At 42.5% G+C, this 21,860-nt stretch overlaps 1 protein-coding gene across 3 annotated transcripts in view; it reads left to right on the forward strand.

The window, feature by feature from the left end:
- LOC141765132 (glycine receptor subunit beta-like) overlaps positions 1 to 21,860 on the forward strand; it is a 68,481-nt gene that overhangs the window by 18,863 nt on the left and 27,758 nt on the right. For all 3 annotated transcript variants that reach the window (XM_074631103.1, XM_074631105.1, XM_074631104.1), the window contains 3 exons: positions 8,741 to 8,847; positions 19,038 to 19,105; positions 19,417 to 19,643. In XM_074631103.1, the coding sequence (XP_074487204.1) occupies positions 8,741 to 8,847; positions 19,038 to 19,105; positions 19,417 to 19,643 (402 nt within the window). The remainder of the gene's footprint in view (positions 1 to 8,740; positions 8,848 to 19,037; positions 19,106 to 19,416; positions 19,644 to 21,860) is intronic.

Genomic DNA, 21,860 nt, shown 5'->3' on the forward strand with positions numbered 1-21,860 from the left:
TGAGCCATGTATTCCTACAACCCTCAGTAGTAGTGACTTCATGAGTTTCTTTAATGATAAAATCATAACTATTAGAGACAAAATTAATCACCTCCTACCGTCAACTGGTACCAATTTATCCTCAAACTTAGGAACCTTAGAAACAGCTGTACAACCTGATATATATTTAGACTGCTTTTCTCCTATCGATCTCCACAAACTAACTTCACTGATCTCCTCATCTAAATCATCTACCTGTCTCCTAGACCCTATTCCAACTAGACTGCTTAAAGAAGTTTTACCTCTAGTTAGCACCTCTTTACTGGATATGATCAATGTGTCTTTACTAACAGGCTATGTACCACAGTCCTTTTAAAGTAGCTGTAATTAAACCTCTTCTTAAAAAGCCCACTCTTGATCCAGAGGTCCTAGCCAACTATAGACCTATATCTAACCTTCCCTTTACCTCCAAAATACTCGAGAAAGTAGTTGCCAGTCAGCTGTGTGACTTTCTACAGAACAATCATTTATTTGAAGATTATCAGTCAGGATTTAGAGTGCACCATAGCACAGAGACAGCACTAGTGAAAATTACAAATGACCTTCTAATGGCATCGGACAAAGGACTTGTCTCTGTACTTGTCTTGCTAGATCTCAGTGCTGCTTTCGACACCATTGACCATGACATCCTATTACAAAGACTGGAACATTTAATTGGCATTAAAGGAACTGCACTAAGTTGGTTTAAGTCCTATTTATCAGATCGATCTCAGTTTGTACATGTCAACGATGAGTCCTCCATGCACGCCAAAGTTAGTCACGGAGTTCCACAGGGTTCTGTACTTGGACCAATTCTATTTACCTTATATATGCTTCCCTTAGGCAATGTTATTAGAAAACACTCATAAACTTTCATTGTTATGCAGATGATACCCAATTATATCTATCGATCAAGCCAGACGAAACAAACCAGTTAACTAAACTTCAAGCATGCCTTAAGGACATAAAAACCTGGATGACCTGCAATTTCCTGATGTTAAACTCAGACAAAACTGAAGTTATTGTACTAGGCCCTGAGCACCTCCGAAACAAATTATCTAATGATATAGTTACTTTAGATGGCATTGCCCTGGCCTCCAGCACCACCGTAAGGAATCTGGGAGTTGTCTTCGACCAGGATATGTCCTTTAACTCTCACATAAAACAAACCTCACAGACTGCCTTCTTTCATCTACGTAACATTGCGAAGATCAGGCACATCCTGTGTCAAAATGATGCAGAAAAATTAGTCCATGCATTTGTTACCTCTAGACTCGATTACTGCAATTCCTTATTATCAGGCTGCTCCAATAAGTCTCTTAAGACTCTCTAGTTGATCCAGAATTCTGCAGCACGTGTACTGACTAGAACTAGAAAAAGAGATCATATTACGCCTGTATTAGCTTCTCTGCACTGGCTGCCTGTAAAATCCAGAATAGATTTTAAAATCGTCCTCCTCACCTACAAAGCGCTAAACGGTCAGGCCCCATCATATCTTAAAGAGCTCATAGTACCCTACTACCCCACTAGAGCACTGCGCTCACAGAATGCAGGGTTACTTGAGGTTCCTAGAGTCTCCAAAAGTAGAATGGGAGCAAGAGCCTTCAGCTATCAAGCTCCTCTTCTCTGGAACCAGCTCCCAGTTTCAGTCCGGGAGGCAGACACCGTCTCTACATTTAAGAGTAGGCTAAAGACTTTCCTCTTTGATAACGCTTATACTTAAGCTGCTATAGGCATAGACTGCCGGGGGACTTCCTATGACACACTATCATAAGGAACTTCCTATGACACACTGAGCTCCCCTCTCCTTCTGTATATACTCATGTCCCATGTCCATGTTGTTACTAACTTCATTCCTTCCCGGGAGTCCTTGTGCCTCCTTGTCTCGCAGCTAACCGTGGAGCGGGGTCACACCTGGAGCGAGGTCATACCTGGAGCGGGATCACACCGGGAGCGAGGTTATACCTGGAGCAGGGGTACACTTGGAGCAGGGTTTCACCTGGATCTTGGTGGTCTCCGGTATTGTGGCTGCATCTGCTGCCGCGTCGGTGCCTGCTTGACACCAACTGCTACCATCCCTAATTAACTACGTCTGTACGAGGGACTACCAATGCTAACGAGGGATTTCCAACACCTAGTGACAATGTGGCAGCCTGGAGAATAACACTTCTCAATCACTGCCAAAGACATCAAGAGCTCCCAGCAAGCATGCTGATGCTGCAGGAACCAACGCACGGGCATCAATCGCAGGGACGTCCCACACCAATACACGTGGACGTACTGAGGAGAGATGCTGGACAGTGCTGGCTTTCCGATAGTTGTATTATCACTCTTTCCATCCACCACTATTGGTTTTGTGTTATCAGTCCTACTTGTATTAGCTATTACAGCTGCTAGGCTACTATTGTGGCTGCTTCTCTATCTCTCTCTCTCTCTCTCTATCTATCTATCTCTCTCTCTCTCTCTCACTCTCTCTCTATCTATCTATCCCCCCAGCCGGTCTCGGCAGATGGCCGCCCGCCCTGCGCCCGGTTCTGCTCCAGGTTTCTTCCCAGTAATCGGGGAGTTTTTCCTGCCCACAGTGCGCTTGGTGGATCCTGTTGGGTCTCTAAACTATGGTGTACGGTCATAGACCTGCTCTATATATAAAGCGTCTTAAGATAACTTCTGTTGTGATTTGACGCTATACAAAAATAAATTGATTTGATTTGATTTGATTTGATTAGAGTAGATATGTAGAAAGGAGCTGACTATGGCTCAGTGGGTAGAGCAGGTCGTCCTTTAATTACAAGGTTGGTGGTTCGATCCCCTGCTCCTACTCTCCGCATGAGTCCTTGAGGGAGACACTGAACCCTAAGTTGCTCCCCGAGCGTTTCACAGGAGCTTACTGCTCCTAATGCTTAGGATGGGTTAAATGCAGAGGTCAAATTTCATGTATGTATGTATATAACGATTATAATCAAGTTTTTTTTTTTACATTTTTGTCATAGAGTTATCCTTAAAGTCCTGGGGAACAGCTTCTAGTTTTTACAGGGACTGGAAGACGTCTGTCAGTTTCTCAATAAATGAGGCCCTCCAGCCTTATAGATTTCCGCTGGGATGGCATTGGACCCTGGAGATGATGAAAGGAGTCTTATGGCTTTCCTGGATTCCTCAGTGGAAGGTGGAACAGCAAGAGACTGGTTTATTTCAACTTGAGGCAGTCTCACAATTGCCTCATCATTTATGCATGACGGCTGGTTGAGGACTGCATTGAAGTTTTCAGCCACCTTGCATGTATTGTGTCCTTCTCTTGTGTTGTTCCATCTGCATTCAGGAGAAGTGAGGCTCCTGAGTGTTGTGGACCGTAGACCTGCTTGAGTGCATCAAAGAAGTTAAAGTTCAAGTTTCTTTATTCATCATATGCACAACAATTACAGCAAGCAGTGTCATCTTCAAGGGGGATGGACAGGGGGGATGAACAGCTCTGTTCTGCTGGTGCAGCCTTGGTCCTCGCTGCTTCGGGCTGATCTTTGGAGGGACTACGGTGACGTGCAGTGGCCCGACAAGCTTCTGTCCTCTGTTCACCTGGGACTGGATCCCGGTATGGGTGACAGACCACTGCACGGCATGGAGGATGTTCCCACTGTAAGTGAGGCTATGAATGGAAGCTGGGACACGGTCTTGAGCTATGGGGTATGACACATGCGCAGTGTAACTGGAGCTGCGATGTTGGAGGGTTTTGGCAGATGGCGCTAGAGATAAAGGGATGGTGTCCACTCAGGTGCTCTTCGGGTGCATTTGGCCTGAACTTTTTGGTTACTCTCGAGTGGATGGCGGCTGATATACAACAGAACATTTTCACATAGAAAGCATTTGTTTATGGTCTTTTATTTAATCCTCTGAGACCCGCGATCCCGACAGACTTTACTGTCTTTCAGAGGCTGTAGCAGGTTCAGTAGTGAAGCTATAGCTTTCATATGAAACTAGAAAACCTGAGCAATGATACCATTACTATCATGTCATGTTAGCTTGTCGTGGAGGAGGCTAAATAATGCTAGAAAGTTAGGCTAAATTTTGGCGAGGAAGAACTTTAATGGCCATTTTCCATTTTTCCTGGCTGCCGGTTCATTAATGTTTGGGGTTAGGTTCTGTGCTGTGGAACCGCTCAAGATGGGGTGACGGTGTGCATCAGTGAGACGACTGTGTGGGTTTTTGTTCATCTTCATCACAGAGAAAAGCTGCTCACACAGTAACTGTATGTGCATGAGCATTTGAGCAGCATGTAGGCGGAGTTGAGGCATCGTTTCGGGGATGAAGCTTGGAAATTGTGCAGCGCCCACAGTCATATTTTGCCTTGAGTGTGTCATTACACTGGAGGTCTATCAGCTCCATTTGGATGTTCACAGGTGCTCTTAGTCTTTCCACGTCAACTGCAGACGACTGCAAAGTCGGCAAATCGGCGAGTGAACTCTGTGCGAAGTGTGCCGTTTATCAGCAAAATGTGCAGTCGGGAAGACAGCGGCGGAGACATGGTTTGTCAGTGTTTGGCAACACGGAAAGTGACCCAGGTTTCCTTCCTGTATCTGAGTCTCCCACAGGTGCAGCTTGGCTTTGAAAGCTCTCACTGCATCATACATGTCTGTGATCACACGTTCCCGCCCCTGAAGCTGGAGGTTTAGCGCAGTGAGATGCTTCGTTATGTCGCACAAAAAGGTCAGCTCACATTGCCACTTTTCGTCCCGGAGCTCTGTGGTGTCTTACCTTTGCTTTCCAAAAACTGGCATATTTCCTCATGCAACTCAAAAAATCTATTCATCACTTTCCCTCGACTTAGCCATTGCCCCTCTGATAGGGCACATCACCATGTTCATAATATATCTCCTCAAGAAAAGAGTGAAATTGGCGGTGATTTAAGCCTCTAGCTCTTATAAAGTTAAAGTCTGTGTTACGGTACTTATTACATGTTCCATTTTGAGAGCTTTACCACACAGCTTTTCCTGGTGTATGATGCAGTCACACACTGTCAGCTCACCTGCATATTTCTATCGCTGCATCTTATCCTGCATCCTCCCCACTAATCCGTTCTTTTTACCGCACATCGCAGGCGCTCCATCTGTCGTCAGTCCTGTCAGTTTGTCACAGGGCAGTTTCATTTCATTGACACGTTTAGATACTTATAAAAATATGTCTATCCCATGGTTGTGCCATGCATTGATTTAATTCCCAAATGTTCCTCTGTAATGCATAAACTGGAGTCCACTCCACGGATGAAGATTGACAGCTGTGCAGTATCAGTCACGTCAGCTCTTCCTGGCGGCTTGGGTGTGCGTCCTTTATACTGGCGGCCAGTTATGATAGACATATGAGATTTTCACGTGGGCCAAAAGTGGCCACTTCTGGCCATACGCTCGATGCTTTGCCTTTGACCAAGTAATAAAAACTGATGGTCATATGATGCACAATGACGCGGTGCAGCCATATCCCCACTTCTCATTAGTTAGGGACAGGTTGTACAGAGTGAGGCGTTACACTCAGACAGGAGAAGAAATTACCCAGTTGTTGGTTCCAGAAGGCCACCGGGAAACAGTTTTCTTGGCGGCTCATTTTAACCCAATGGCTGGGCACATGGGGTATGATAAAACACTAGGCCGGATAATGGCCCGATCCTATTGCCCGGTATTCGAGGAGATGTACGCCGCTGGTGTGCATCTTGCCCTGAAGGCCAGTTGGTTAACAATTCGGCCTTCCCGAGAGCGCCTTTGCACCCATTACCACTTATTGAGGTTCCGTTTGAGCGTATTGGCATAGACCTCTTCGGGCCATTTCACTGGAGTGCACATGGATATCTTGTTGGATTACGCAACGCAATATCCTGAAGCAGTGCCCCTGCGCACCATCTCTGCAAAGAGTGTTTTTTTTCAGGACATCTCCCGAGTTGGGATCCCAAAAGAGATCCTAACAGACCAAGGTTTATGTCATACACACTTCGGGAACTTTATGGATTATTGGGCACCAAGTCAATTCGAACCAGTGTGGCTCAGAGGGTAAAGCAGGTCCTCCACCAATCGGAAGGTCGGTGGTACGATCCCCGGCTGCTCGGGGTCACATTTCGATGTGTCCTTGAGCAAGACACTTAACCCCAAATTGCTCCTGAGCCATCGGTGTGTGAATGAGTATTTAGATTAGATCCTGATAGGCAAAGTTGACACCTTGTATAGCAGCCTCTGCCATCAGTGTATGAATGTGTGTGAATGGGTGAATGCTGACATGTAGTGTAAAGAGCTTTGAGTGGTCGGAAGACAAGAAAAGCACTGTATAAATGCAAGTCCATTTACCATTTACTCCAGGCCTCCACGGGATTTTCTCCCTTTGAACTGCTGTCTGGACCTGGTTTAAGAAAGCTGAGAGGAAGGTCCGAGCCCAAGTAAAAATGAAGTTCGGAACGTCCTGGACCTGAGAGCAAGACTCCACACATTGGGGCAGGTATCACGGGAGAATTTGCCCAAGGCCCAGGAGCGTCAACAATGCCTGTACAACAGAGGAGCTAGATTGTGACAATTTACACTGGGAGATAAAGTGCTTGTATTACTCCCTTCTTCCAGCTCCTTATTACTCGCCAAGTAGCAAGGTCCCTTTGTGGTCACTCGGCGGGTGGGCGATGTTGATTATGAGGTGGTGCGTTCTGACAGGGGAGGGGCAACACAGGTTTACCACCCTCAACGTCCTCAAAGCATGGAGAGAGGCAGAGCCTGTTTCTCTGGTAACCATGGTGAAGGAGAGAGATGAGTTGGGGGCTGAGGTACCAAATTCCACTAATCCCGCCTTGCTCCTTTATGATGACAGTCAAACACCGTCCCAGAGAGCAGATGTTGCCAGGTTGCAGCAGCATTACGCTGATATGTTCTCCCCCCTGCCAGGATGCACAACTCTCATACAGCACTTTATTGAAACTCGCACGGGCGTGACGGTGAAAATAGTTCAATGGGAATTAAAGGCAGATGGGAGTAATAGAAAAGTCCAACAGTGCCTGGTGTAGCCCCATCATTCTTGACCTCAGGAATTAGGTTCTGTTGTAAGATGAATGATGTTTCACAGTTTGATGCCTACCCAATGCCCCGGGTCGATGAGCTCCTGGATTGGTTAGGGAGTGCTCGTTTTTCTTACGACACTGGATTTGACTCCAGGACTGGAGAGCGGAAAAAGATTTGTGTTTGAACTGTATGTTGGAAGCCGCTGGACCTCGTGCACTGGGGAGACCGGGCAGTCAGAGGTGTAACGTCCAAGTTGTAAATCTGTGTTAAATTAGTGTGCGATCAGTTATAAATTAAAACTGTTGCAGCAATTTGTCCTGTCTGTGACTGTGCCAGGAGAACCCACGGTAGCAGTATTGCCACACATGTCATCAACAAGATGCGTTTAACAATTTATTGGAGAAAACATGAATAATGAGTGATGAATGAACAGTCATGGTTCATTCGCGTATCTGAAAGTATTTTGTGGGAGCTTCGTCAGGAAATCCACCGTTGCACCATTCATGACCCCACAGGATGGCTGCGACTATTATGGGATTGATTTCAAAGAGTGTGGAGGAAGTGACTGTGTATTCCCTTGCAACTCCGGGCCATTTTGCTGCTCACCTTCTTCCGTCGTAGAAACCCCCAAAACCGACAGAAGGAGAAGCATCGGTGTACAGGTCAATATCGGGTGGGTGAGTCAGATGATCATCGTAAAAGAATGTGATCCCAGTTCAGTTGGCGAGAAGATTGAGCCAGAGATGGAGCTCGGCACGGCTTGAACTGTCCAGTGAGATGGAGTCTAAGAGTGATGGGATTGCTGCTGAACCATTTTCTTCTCCAGTGGTGGAGCATGCTGAAGAAAGTGAGCAGCAAATAGATTTGTCACAGTCAGCTAAAACTCCAAAAAACGTTTTTGAGATTAGGCGTTGCTCTGCTGGGTCCATTATTGGTTGGATCCTTCTGTAGAGAAGAGTGGAGCAGGTGGAACAAAATGCAGGAGACTACAGACAACAGGAACTTACTTGGAGGAAACAATTTTAATACAAGATTCGGTCCAGGAGAGGCAAAACTGAACGCTCATAACAAAATCAAGGATTCAACAAAGACTGATCTGAAACCCAGGACTTTTATACAAACTAGTCTGGTGAGAGGATGAAGTGCAGGTGGGGAGATAGGTGGAGGGGAATGTGGTGATTAGGCAGGAGAATGGGCAGGGAGCCGATCGGCAGGGGGAAAACACTGGGAACAGGAAAGGAGCTGAACTAACGAGGCTGATTCAGGGGATTCTACGTAAAATTTAAACTTATCAGGACGGGGCGGACAATCAAAACAGGCGGGGAAACACAGAAAGGCAGGAAATAAAAAACAACATGACACATGAGGTGAGCGGTTGTCAAAATAAAACATGAAACACTAAACAAATGCCTGAAACAAGGAATATAACAGAAAGCCCCCAAACCTAGAAACCAAAATCCTCTTCTAGACAAATCAGAACTTATTATAGACCACTAAAAATATATATAATTCGAGAGAACCAAAAGTCTTAACAAAAGGGCCTCTGGCCACAGAGCCAAACTGTGATAGAACCCTTGACCCTATTTTATAGTCATTACTTTCACTTGTTTGCAGTAATTTCACACATGTATTTTTGGGATGAAATAAAAAGTCCTATATTTCCAGTGTTTTAGATTTGGATGTTAATTATTTTCATTCCTATTTAACAGCCAGTTGTCCCCAGAAGACTTGGCCCAGGTTCCACCTAACTCCACCTCCAACATCTTGAACCGTCTGATGGTCAGCTATGACGCAAGAATAAGGCCTAACTTTCAAGGTAATGCCACAAACTGTACAGGTAAGTGATGACAAACATTTTCTTTTTAGAAAGACGGTGGCCGCATACGACCAACTTGTACGTTTTTGTGTACTCATCCAGAATCATAACATATGTTTCCATTAAAAGGTTTATAGTTTTTCAAATCAGGGCACCTGACTAATATTTTTTTTTTTAGACAGATTTGAAAACCGTAAACCTATCCTTTAAAGTTGTAAAAGTTCCATTTATAAAAATCACTTTAATTAATACATATTAATATAATAAAAATAATAAATTTTCTGAAATGGCATTATATCCTGGCAGGTATCCATTAGTAAATTATTCTGTGAAAGAGTCATGTCTCTCTGACTCCGTGCTGTAATCCAATTTGCAAAATTCCACTTTGACCAAATGAAAACAATCAATCAGAGCCAGGGGAGTCTTCTTCTCAATGTCAGTCACTACTCATGCACAAGTGGGGCTGCCCCTTAAGCCTGGGACACACCAGGAACGTCAGGAGCGCGTGGTGACTGCGTGATTCACGCGGTGGGTGTTCACACCAGCTGCGTTTCAGCTTGCTTGTCTGCTGTGTTTCTGCTGCTGCAGCTACTGCTGTCAGCCCTTTCTACATAGAGTTTGCCTTTTACTGGCCATTTCTTTTCATTATAAATATAATTAATATTGATTTTAGACAGAGAAAGGTTAAGAAACGTGTGGTAATCGGTCAATAATAGTAATAATCCACAATTAAAACTCCGTACTATATTCATTCATGGAGCCCTCCAAGTCACTGCAGGTTCTAGAACACTGTCCGGCACATATTTCAGAATAAAAGCCTTGTATTAACAAATGAAGGAATTCTCTCTACAGAAAAAACGCTTGAGGGCTTTTATTTAAAAATGAAAGCAGGAAGCGTTGATTTAAACCCCATACTTTATCAATTCATGAAGCTCTCTAAATCACTGTATGTTCCACAGCACTGACTGCTCATATTTAAGAATAAAAGCCTCGTGTTAACAAATGAAGGAAATCTGTCCACAGAAAAAACACTTGAGGGCTTTTATTTTGAAATGGAAGCAGGAAGTGTTGATTTAAAAATAAGTCTTTACTTTTTTTTCATCTCCGTAACATAAACTGTAGGAATCTTGCTGGTATGATGTCAATATACTGTCAATAGATCACCTTCACTGTCTGTGACATATTTTACAGATGTCTAGACATCGAAACTGTAGTAATGTAGCTGATATGATGTTAATATACTGTCAATAGATCACTTTCACTGTCTTGTTGCTGTGTAACGCGCGCGGCACGTGTCAAAATAGGCGAGACCTCTATTCTCTAGAAGAGACACAGCTGAGACGCGCGTCTCACGCGGGCAGTGTGGCTGCTCTAACTTGTTAACACAGACGCCGAAATAAAAAACAACAGCTAACGCAGCCACCATGCGCTGCTGGTGTGTCCGAGGCTTTACCCAGCTAAGCCTTCCTCGGCAACCCTTCCTTTAACAGTACCCTAATTACCAAGTATTTACCCGGTAAATAAATGGTAGGCTACATAGTAGTATATTATTGGGTATTAACCTGTAATTACCACTGGTAAATAAGTAGGTAAATACAAATAACTACAGCTGAAAAACCTTCATTACAGATCAACTCAAATAAATTCTGTGTAGTTGTGACCGGTTAAGGTTGGTAATAACTTAGATATAATTGCGTACTTTCCAAGAAACTAGGCAACCAATTCTTCGAAACACCTCCTTATACCCCTCACTTCAAGGTACAATTGTAGTTATCCAAGGTTTATTTTGGTAACAGCCCAATAATAATAATAATTTTCTTGAATAGTTATTGATGGCTACAACCACTTATAATGGCTTTATTAGATTTACCTTAGAAACTATATAATTGTTTTTATTTAATTTGAAAGACTACATCAATACTTACATGGTAACAACCTCGGCAGGAACAATTTTCCTCTAGTGTAGTAGAAAGTAAAAGGATGCCTTGTTTGTTTCCATAATGTTACCATGTTCTTAACATATTTTTTGTAATAGATTAATCCCTTTCTAAAGCAATCAATACAAACTTGTGCCATGTATGTTTTGCAACGTAACTAAGTAAGTCATACAATTAATAGAGTAAGTATAAGTGAAACTGTACTGCAAAAGAAAGCAATGTTTAATCCCTTGGTATTACAACATCCTTTCATAAAAATGGAGGGTTATCTTTCCCATGCAATATAAACAAACTTGTACCATATGTTCCATAGTGTTATTAACAAAAACACAACATTTTATTGAATAAATACACTAAAACAGGAGATATACCATACTGTAGTTTAATTCATACTTTAAACATATTTGAAGGTGTAGCAAGTGAGATTCATAGACCAGAGATGTACAGAAAATAGGCTCATTTGGGAACACAATTTGTATGAATAGCACAGACAAGGACACACAGATGTTGGTGGCCCAGCCCTGGACCATCCCCCTGTTCTGGGGGGCTCTGTTTCAGGGGGCGGGGACAATAGGTGCACTCTGGTGGACGCCTTGCCTATTCATACGGTTCTAATTCTTGGACATGCTCCTTTTCAGGGTCTGTGCTCGCTAGAACGACACAGGACTGGTGAGAAGGGGTAAGGTGTGTGTGTGTCAGCTGTGTTGCACATGATCCCCCTTTGGGCATGATAGACCTACATGTTCACGTTCTCTTTGTGGTGTGCAGGGTGTCTACTGTTTGTCATTTGATCCCTGCAGGGTAGGACCGTGGCTTTACCCAACACTAACATTTCAAGGAATCTCTGACATCCATTTTTTTAAATATGTGTTTACCACCACCCTAACAATCTCAAAACATTGCCATAAGGCTGTGGTTGAGTTAACTGTTAACCTTCTGAAATGTTTGGATTTATTAGATTAATTAATCTGCATCAAAGAGTGCATTGCATTGTTTGAAAATAGAAAAAATAGAGCACTTTAACCTTAATGACAGTGCACATAAATATGAGGGCAATTTCTATTTTTTTTTCATACAACACAACATGTGTATACGAGCATTGGTTCTGTATACAAGTATGTCCTAAGACTAGGTCCTATTTTTGTGTGCTGTTATGTCAGTGTATTTGTGCTGTTGAATGAAAGTGGTATAGTGTGATGTTGTGTTGCTGCCGGGATTTTTTTGCAATGCCCAAACTTTCCACGTGCCTTGAGAAGCGTTCAATAACTTATAAATGTACAGTAAATGGTTAAAATGCGAAACACGGTGGTCTGACTGTTCTTTTTTATGTATTGTAGTTAGTTATTGTTGTAGGTGTGGGGTGAATGGAAATGGCATTTAACATATGTGGTTATAAATAAAAAAATACATAAACATGGTTCTTATGACTTTCAAACAAATTGGATTTATTGATGATAAAAATATATTGATTTTGTTTGTTAAAACTGTGTAATCCAAATAGATGGAAATTTGTATATGCAATTAAAATACATACATCTTGAGGCCTAACTATTTTTATGAGTTTTGCAGATTCTACAGTATTGTTGGCAAGTCCCTCTCAGATAGATGAGAGATCTTTGGTGGACACTTCCATACTGAGTAGTTCTCCTATTATTTTGTCTGACCTTATAGTAATGTTACTGAAGTGTTCTCCGTGTGTGGTTAACTGTTTTACGGTTTTACTGTTTTAAAGTTGACCAATATACGGGATGTTCCTTTTCCTGTTCTGCTATAAGACATAGGCCTATGGATTGGCCTCCTGCTCCATATACTGTTTATTCTTCCTGTTGTTGGACTTTCTAGGACCACTATCCATTTCATGTATTTGCACCCAGTACTGAAACAGGTGCAGGATGTAGGGGGAAAATGCTGTCCTAGCTTCAACAAAAGTCAAATTCCGAACAGACACATTTCAACAAAAATGTACAAATAAAACAACAAATGATTTAAAGTAAACAGGGAGCAGTGACTTGTCATTGTGACAGATCCACTGCATTTGCTATTTGACAAAGAACGTGGTAGTATAATTTTTCAATTAATTAAAAACACCATTGTGACTCATGTCAATACCTATGCCTGTTGATTGTACACAAACAGAAAAGAAAGCTAATATTCAACAGTAGACATTGAACAAAAAGAAGAGATGATGTGTGTGAGAGAGAGAGAGAGAGAGAGAGAGAGAGAGAGATTGAGAAAAGATGCAAGGCAAAAGAGGAAACAGGATGAGAACAGAAAAAACATGAGGATTGTGTGTGGTTGATTTGCTCTGTGAAGCTTCAAGCTACAACCAGATGTCCTTCATCTCTCTCTCTCCCCCCCCCCCCCCCCCCCATCCCCCCATCTCTCTCTCTCTCCTTCTCTCTCTCTCTCTCACACACACACACACACACACACCACAATAGACACACAATTGGGTCTGAGAAGTGAAGCCAATGCTAAAGTGCCTCAAACTTGCATTCTATCTAACAGCCGGCAGGGGGCGACTCCTCTGGTTGCAAATAGAAGTTGGATTGTATAGAAGTCTATGAGAAAATGAGCCTTCTTCTCACTTGATTTATTACCTCAGTAAACATTGTGACATGAGTTTATAGTCTCAATCACTAGTTTCAAGTCTTCTTCAATACACTATGATGTTCATTTAGTAAATTATGGTCCCATTTAGTTTCAGTTTCATTTATTACAGCATGTCAGGGCAGGATACATCAGCATAAAAACACAGTTTTTAAAGAGTGAATCGTGAAATGCGTCAAACATACATAATAATACTCTTTCTCTCTCTCAACCCAACCGGTCGAGGCAGATGGCCGCCCACCCAGAGCCCGGTTCTGCTCTAGGTTTCTACCCGCTAAACGGGGAGTTTTTCCTGGCCACAGCGTGTTGCAATGCTCCTGGTGGGATCTCTTGTTGGGTCTCTAAACTATAGAGTACGGTCTAAGACCTGCTCTATATAAAAAGCGTCTCGTGATAACTTCTGTTATGATTTGACGCTATATAAAAATAAATTGAATTGAATTGAATTGATTTAACAACATTTTGAATTCTAAAGTTTATGAATTCTTGATTTAAGTTAAACTTATGTGTTATGACTGACTGGAGTTGTGGATACTAGAAATAAGATTTGTTTATTTTGTGCTTTGAGTTAGGTCTTTGAAGGGGATAAAGGCTGAGTTTTGAGTTATGTGTTGAAGTTGTGAGATACCTCTGTCTGTCAAAGAGATGAAATTCAGTGTTATTTTGTTTTGAAGAAGATTCAGGTTATTCAATATTGGTTTGTATTTACAGGTTATGTGTGTGTGTGTGTGTGTGTGTGTGTGTGTGTGTGTGTGTGTTTTGAGTGCATGGTTTTATGAGCTTTCCACCAGGCTGTTAAGGCTTTGGCAATGGAAGGATTCTTGAAGCAGTTATGGTGTTTTATGATATTGCTGATGAATGACAGGGTTGATATGTGTATTTCATTGCATTGCTGTTGTTCTATATTTAACCATGGGTGGGACTGTTCTGTGGGATGGATCCATTTTGTCATTATTTGTAACTGATTTGCCAGGAAATAATTGAAAAAACGTTTGGTGCACCTAGTCCTCCTGTATTTTTTGGTGTTTCTAGTGTGGTCAGTTTAATTCTTTTTATTTTCTTTCTTTTTTCAGTAAAATTTTGTTATTTTTTAATTTAAAGAGCTGAACTGTGGGAGGTGGGCATACTAGGATCATTGAGAAAGGTCATTTATTTTGGGTAGTATTGTCATTTTGGTGATTGCCATTATCCCTATTAGTGATATGGGTTGACTCATCCATCTGGCTGTATCGTCTTCTATTGTTTTGGTGAGTGAGTTGAAATTTAAGTGTACGAGTTCATTATTGTGGCACCTGGGAAAAGGAGAGTATGAGCTCCATTGACTCACATTTCTGATTACAGTCACCAATAAAAAGTGTTGATGAAGCAGTCGGCACAGGCTGATGGAGGCTATGAGAGCAGACAGCAGCTCTGTGAGTCACTGTTCTGGTATGGTGGAGATGAGGTGGAGATGGAGCCAGACATCAGCTGCTTCTGGGGGGGCTGGTGAACGAGAGTGACCAATGTCACCAATGTTTAGCATTATAAGCGCCATTTACTAGTGCCAAGTTTATGTTTATTGTTTGGATGATATTATTTGCTGGAGTTCAGAGAGGAATATATTTCAGTTTAATGATGGAGAATATTGTGAATATATATGGTGTGATTCATTCCTGTATTTTGACCACTGTGAATTTGAGTTTCATCCTGTGTACATGTGACAAAGGGACAGGAGGTGAATTTTATTGTGAAGTGACTTTTATTGTGAAAGGTTCTGTTGTATAAATAAACGAGTGAAGGACGGAGCAACACGGTCGTTTTACCGTTGCCGTTGGCTTTGCTACCGCTTTGCTACTCACCGCGTAAAACATTGTCATGTTGTCCTTGAAATGTGGTTATTGACAGAAAGTAAGTAAAGATAAAGATAAGAACAATGAAGACTAAAGATAGCTGCTGGAAGCATGCCTCGTCAAATGTACCATGGTCACGGAGAGATGGAACAGAGGAAGTAATGGAAGGAAGGTGTGATTAGTGCAGTACGAGGATTGAGAGATCAAGGTAAGGATCAAGTTTGGTGGGATGATTGGGTGAGGGTTGTGTTTGGTGGGATGGTCGAGGGGAGTGTTATGTCCTGGCTCTGAGACCATAGCAAACCAGCAACGGAGTAACTACAAACAAAGAGATTACCAAAAGTTGAATTAAAGGGACTATTTGTAACTTTCAGAAATGCTTCTTAACAGCTACACCTGTGGCCGTGAAATCAACGAAAGTCAGCGTCGAGCTCGCGCTTGCTCGCTCTCAATATACCTGAACGAGCATCACTCAAAACAGTGAGGCGACACACGTCAGCTAAAACCACAATATCACTCTATATTTCAGCTGCTTGGCAGTAATGTTAGCTGACCAGACGAAGGTCTCTCCATGAACATGATTTAGATCTGATCTTAGTGTTGGCTTTTACTGCCTCAGCGCAGGATGAGCCGGAGAGAGCAGAGAGACACAGGCACCCGGTCGGTAACGAGACGATAACGTTACTAGCTAAGGAGCTAGACACTTCACAAGACACGGGAAACCTCTGTTGGTCTGGAGGAGCTGCAGCATTTATTTCTGCACAAACGTCCACTGTACATTCACTAGATATTCTCAGAGCTAAACTAACTCTTCTGCAGTGTGGAGTGAGCGCGCGTTCACGTCTAGAGGTGGAGCTCTCTGAGAACGCGCGCGCTCTCTGAGTGAAGGTAGGCAGGCAGAGGAGGAGAGGCAGCGGCCACACGCGAACGCGCATATGCGAGTGCGCATGTGTGGCGACCCGCTACATTTATACGCTTAAAAAGTTACAAATAATCCCTTTAAGTTAACAAAAATTACACAAAATACAAATCGTAACAAATTAAACCGACAGAAACCATGCTTCCAGACTAATTTAAGAAATGGTAAATGAAATGAACAAAGGAAAGGTTGACATAGCACCCAGTGGTGCCAGGGGAAAGAAGTCCAAGGACTGTGAGGATGGGCGGGCCTTATAGACCAGAGCAACAGTGGCCAGCTGTCTCCAATCACTTGATCCACCTTCACCTCCAGCTCCAACCAGCCAGGGACCAGGAACACTGCAACACACAGGCACCGCACAGCACCAAACAGTACACCAGCCCTGGAAGAGGCCCTGGGGCCGTCACAAGAGGGATGAAGAAAAAAAGGGGTCGATACGTGGGGATGAACGAGAACAAACGGGGTCGTGGTGTGGCTAGAGCGTCTTGAACCCGGGGGGTCAAGACTCGGAGTGACGTCACAGGACTGGGCCAGCGTGGGCTCGGAATGTGGGTTGAGTCGATGGAAGAGGATAGCCTACATAGTATGGTGGCTGAAAACGAATGGACCGTATTCGCATGAGGATCGTAGTCTGCTGCCAAGAATTTGAATTATTGAAATGACAGCAGAAGTCTGGGCTTGAGTTTTGTAGCCCGGAATGTGAGCGGCATAGATGAGGGATAGGTGTTGGGCTAGGATTAAGGTCAGTTTGTGGATGAACTTCATGAGGTCTAGTAATTGTTAGCGACCTTTACTTATGATGTTGAAGGAGGAACGGACGTCTGAATGGATAAGAATAAGAAACCAGTGGAGGGAGGATCGACCTTGAGGGATGGTTTGGGTGGAGAAATTCAGGTGTCCGAGCGGGGAGAGAAGCTGACGCTTGTTAGTTTGAAATTTGCGAGGAGATGCGATGAAAGACCCTATATTTTAACTGTCTGCCTGAAAAAGCCTGAATTTATCCTCTATCTGAAGCAACGGAATTGCTTTTCTAGGCGATGGCTTGGGTCCAGGTTTACTTCCTGTCGGCTAATGTCATTCACATTCACTGCACCTGAAAATAAACTGGGACACATTTAGAATGTTTACGTTTAAAACTGAAATGTTGTACAGTTGTGATATAACAGGCCCCGCTGTACGGGGCGTGTAGACAGATAATATGCCTGTAAAACAGGAGAAATGATGAAGCAAAGAAAGCTTGCTGCCGTTCGTCTGGTAGGTTTAGCCGGAATGACAAGCTTATCTGGGCGGCTGTGGCTCAGAAGGTAGAGCAGGTTGTCCACCAATCGGAAGGTCGGTGGTTCGATCCCCGGCTGCTCCGGGCCACATGTCGATGTGTCCTTGAGCAAGACACTTAACCCCAAATTGCTCCCGAAGGCATAGCCATCGGTGTGTGAATGAGTATCTAGATTAGATCCTGATGGGCAAAGTTGGCACCATAGTAGCCTCTGTCATCAGTGTATGAATGTGTGTGTGAATGGGTGAATACTGACATGTAGTGTAAAGTGCTTTGAGTGGTCGGAAGACTAGAAAAGCGCAATATAAGTCCAAGTCCATTTACCATTTATAGCAGCTCAGTGGTCCTTTACTGCAAACACTTAGCAAAACAGTCCCTTTGCGGCAAGCACATAGTTTACTTATGCCCTTTACTGCCCTGTGCAGTCTATAGTGGTATACATATCCACTAATCTAAGTCTACAAATCCAAGATGGTGAATAAGTAACTGTCTGGCTCAGCCCTGCAGTCCGGGAAGATCGAACAAATGGTATACCGATATGGGGGGAAAAAAACGAAGGCGAATTACACTGCCGTGAGTAACTTGGAAGGTGGAGGGTGCCCGAATTGGTCTGCCCCATGGGGTGTCAAGAGCTGCCTAGGACTGGTGGTTGCACAGGCAGATGGTTGTAAGGGCCAAGCGAGTTCGATATAAATAACTTATAACTTAATAACTCATAACTTAGTGTTCTGTCATTAGACAGAGTGTAACTGCCTGCCGCAATACATCATGGGTCCGAAATGGTGTCTGAAATAGTGTTGTCACGATGTTGGCTAAAGATCTGAAAATAATAGGATAACTTGGGGGAGTTTGAGGTTGTCTTGGTACAGGCGACAGATTCGACTGGTTTACTTTATAAACTGAATACACTTTATTCCTTCTATTTCTAAACAAAACCAGAATAAACCACATTGATGATCCAAGCCCGGTAGAAAGTATACCGCTGTACGAGGTGAAACCATTGTGATGAGATTTAGGACTAGATCAAGCTAAGCTCCTTTGGTGACAGCAGCGCATGCAGAAAATAGCTCCCATAAACTTTGCTACATTTATGTCTGTTGTCTTTTTGCCTTTGTTTCTGGAGCACATATGGCCTATGACAGAGATACACTCATCAACATCAGAGAAAGAAGCGCAGGGATTGGATTGTGTGCAGCGGACAATGAGATGATCATTGCCTACGGCATCTTTCGATCACCCAGTCAGACCACTGAGGGCAGTGAGACACTACTGTTTTTGTTTTGTTTCTTGTGTAGCATAAAGATAAAGGGACTACAACTGCATTTCGTTACGCAACTGTGTTGTACAATGACAATAAATTAACCTTGAACTTTAATTTCAGAAGACATGTTCTGACTTGAGGGGGGAGATCACTGTGAGTTTTAACCGCTCTCGGGTTTTCCTCCCTCTTCTCCTTCACTGTTTCACTGCATTCATGTGGAAATTCCTATTTGGGAAGGTGTCTTCCTACAAATATACAGCAACTCATCAGCATCTGATCGGAAAATATATGTCTCTGTTTTACATGTTCTGGTGTCATATTGCTTCAAGTTTGTCTTATGTGTGTATGTGTGTTTTAGGTATCCCAGTTGAGTCCAAGGTGAACATCTTCATTAACAGCTTTGGGTCCATCCAGGAGACCACTATGGTGACACATACGCACACACCACAAATACACAATGTTGTTTTTTTTTAAATGTTCTTTAGTTTACAATTATGAATTTCTGTCTCTAGATTCCACTAAAGTATGTGACATAATGTCTTTTCATAATTTGAGTGAACCAACCCTTTTACACCGGTCAAAGCATAACATGGTAATATAAATGTTGGTAATATTAGCAGTGTAGTAATAGCAGTAGCTGTATGAGTAGTACTGTAGTAGGAGTAGCAGCAGAGGAATTAGCAGGAGCAGCAGTAGACATGGAGGCAGTTATCAATACAATGTATCTCTTTCAACAGGACTACAGAGTGAACATATTTCTTCGTCAGAGATGGAATGACCCTCGCCTACGACTTCCTGCTGACTTTAAGAGTGATGCACTTACTATTGACCCCAACATGTTCCAATGTTTGTGGAAACCAGACCTTTTCTTTGCCAATGAGAAAAACGCAAACTTCCACGATGTTACACAAGACAACATTCTGCTCTTTATCTTCAGGAACGGAGACGTCTTAATCAGTATGAGGTATGCACACACGTTTCATATTCTGTATCAATCTCCAGTACCCATGACCAATTCCTTTCCACGTAAATAGCAATCACTCCCAGTGACAGAGCCAACCACCGTTATCTTTCATAATTTCCACATGTCAATGTCGGTTTGACGGTCAGTGGGTCCAGAATAAAATATCACAACAACTATTGGATGGATTGCCATGAAATTTGACAAACACATTCTCTCTAACTTTTCATCTAGCGCCATCATCATGTCAAAAATTCAAGTTGTCCAGTACTTGGCCAAATACCTGCGAAATGACACGCTAACCTGAAATGATGAAAATGGTAAACATTTTAACCACTTAACAGGTAAAGCATGAAAGCATTGCCTTTGTAAACATGTTAGCATGTTGACATTAGCATTTAACTCAAAGCTTCCTAGAGTCGCTTAGTGTGGCTGTAGACTTGTGAAAGACAGTAAATGATTTCAATAATATGAATATAATGTATAAAATAAGCAGAAATGCTTTTCACAAAGTTTTATTTTGAATTATCTTTGGGTCTCTCTGAGAACCTAGACGGCCCTGGTGATTCCAAAAAGGAAGACAGTATAGAGAGAGAAGATTTTAATCACAGTACTACATTACTGTTTACTATTTAACCTCTTCCACTCCTTGAGGGCACCAGCAGCCTCATCCAACTTTACTTTTTTTAGAGGCTGTAGCACTAGCTCAGTTTTACAGCTGGAGTGAATTGGTAACCATGTCATGCTTGCATGTCGGGAACACTAAATAATGCTACGAAGTTGCGCTAAATTTTGGTGAGGAAAAACTTGCATTTCACAGGGTCCCTTGACCTCTGACTTCAAGATATGTCAATGAAAATGGGTTCTATGGGTACCCACGAGTTTCCCCTTTACAGTCATGACCACTTTATGATAATCACATGCAGTTTGGGGAAAAAACATGCAGTATAAATGTGTTATTTTCACCTATACTAAAATGGTGTATTGATTATTTCTGCATACTGAACAGTCTTGGAATGACTTACATTGGGTATCACTGTAAAGCTGAGCCTTGTGGATCCAATGTTTACAATTGTATTCATGTGTGATGATGTTTGTCCCCATAGTAGCCATTTCATTGTAACCACCAACTAGAGACCTAGAGCATTCAGAGGATGGATGGATCAAACTAGAGACCTAGAGCATTCAGAGGATGGATGGATCAAACTAGCGACCAAGAGCATTCAGAGGATGGATGGATCAAACTAAAGACCTAGAGCATTCAGAGGATGGATGGATCAAACTAGAGACCTAGAGCATTCAGAGGATGGATGGATCAAACTAGAGACCTAGAGCATTCAGAGGATGGATGGATCAAATTAAAGACCTAGAGCATTCAGAGGATGGATGGATCAAACTAGAGACCTAGAGCATTCAGAGGATGGATGGATCAAACTAGAGACCTAGAGCATTCAGAGGATGGATGGATCAAATTAAAGACCTAGAGCATTCAGAGGATGGATGGATCAAACTAGAGACCTAGAGCATTCAGAGGATGGATGGCTTTCCTAGGTAGATTGACAATAAGTAGGCTTCTGAGCAGTTTACACAATAGAAGTGCTCGCCATCCAATCGCCATCCAATTCCTTGCAGAAATCTCTAAAAGTTTTTGACACCAGATTATAGCATGCCTTTTTCTACAGTGTTCCCCAAGGTCTTGGCGTCCAACCAAATCTGTGTGACAAATGGTATCAAACCAAAAATTGATGCAGCAACTTACACTACTGTATGAGACATAATAGAGCATGGGAACAACCACCATATACTTCTATCATAATGTTCTAAGCCTTTATACACTTTCACAATTTATATTATAATAAAAATGTATTATTTATAATTCATAATTTTTTTATTATTTATGACTAAAACAACTTGACACACTGTGCTGAGCAGTATCTCAAATTAATCTTCATGTTCCCAGCTTTCAGATGATGTACACCACTTCTATGTGACATCTACTGTTGACTTTCTAAAAAAATTTACATTTAAAAGACAAAAATGGGTCTACGAAAAGGAGGGGTGGAGTGGAAAAGTATCTTTCAATACTATTTATTATTAAAAAAACAAACTGGTGGCAGTTATCCTGATGAAAAAGAAAGAAACTGAAAACTTTATTTTCATGCGTTTAACCCATCGTAAGCATTAGCAGCAGTGGGCTGCGGTGAAGCTCCCAGGGCAACT

Source organism: Sebastes fasciatus, chromosome 3 (genome assembly GCF_043250625.1).
Source record: "Sebastes fasciatus isolate fSebFas1 chromosome 3, fSebFas1.pri, whole genome shotgun sequence".
Classification (NCBI taxonomy): Eukaryota; Metazoa; Chordata; class Actinopteri; order Perciformes; family Sebastidae; genus Sebastes; species Sebastes fasciatus.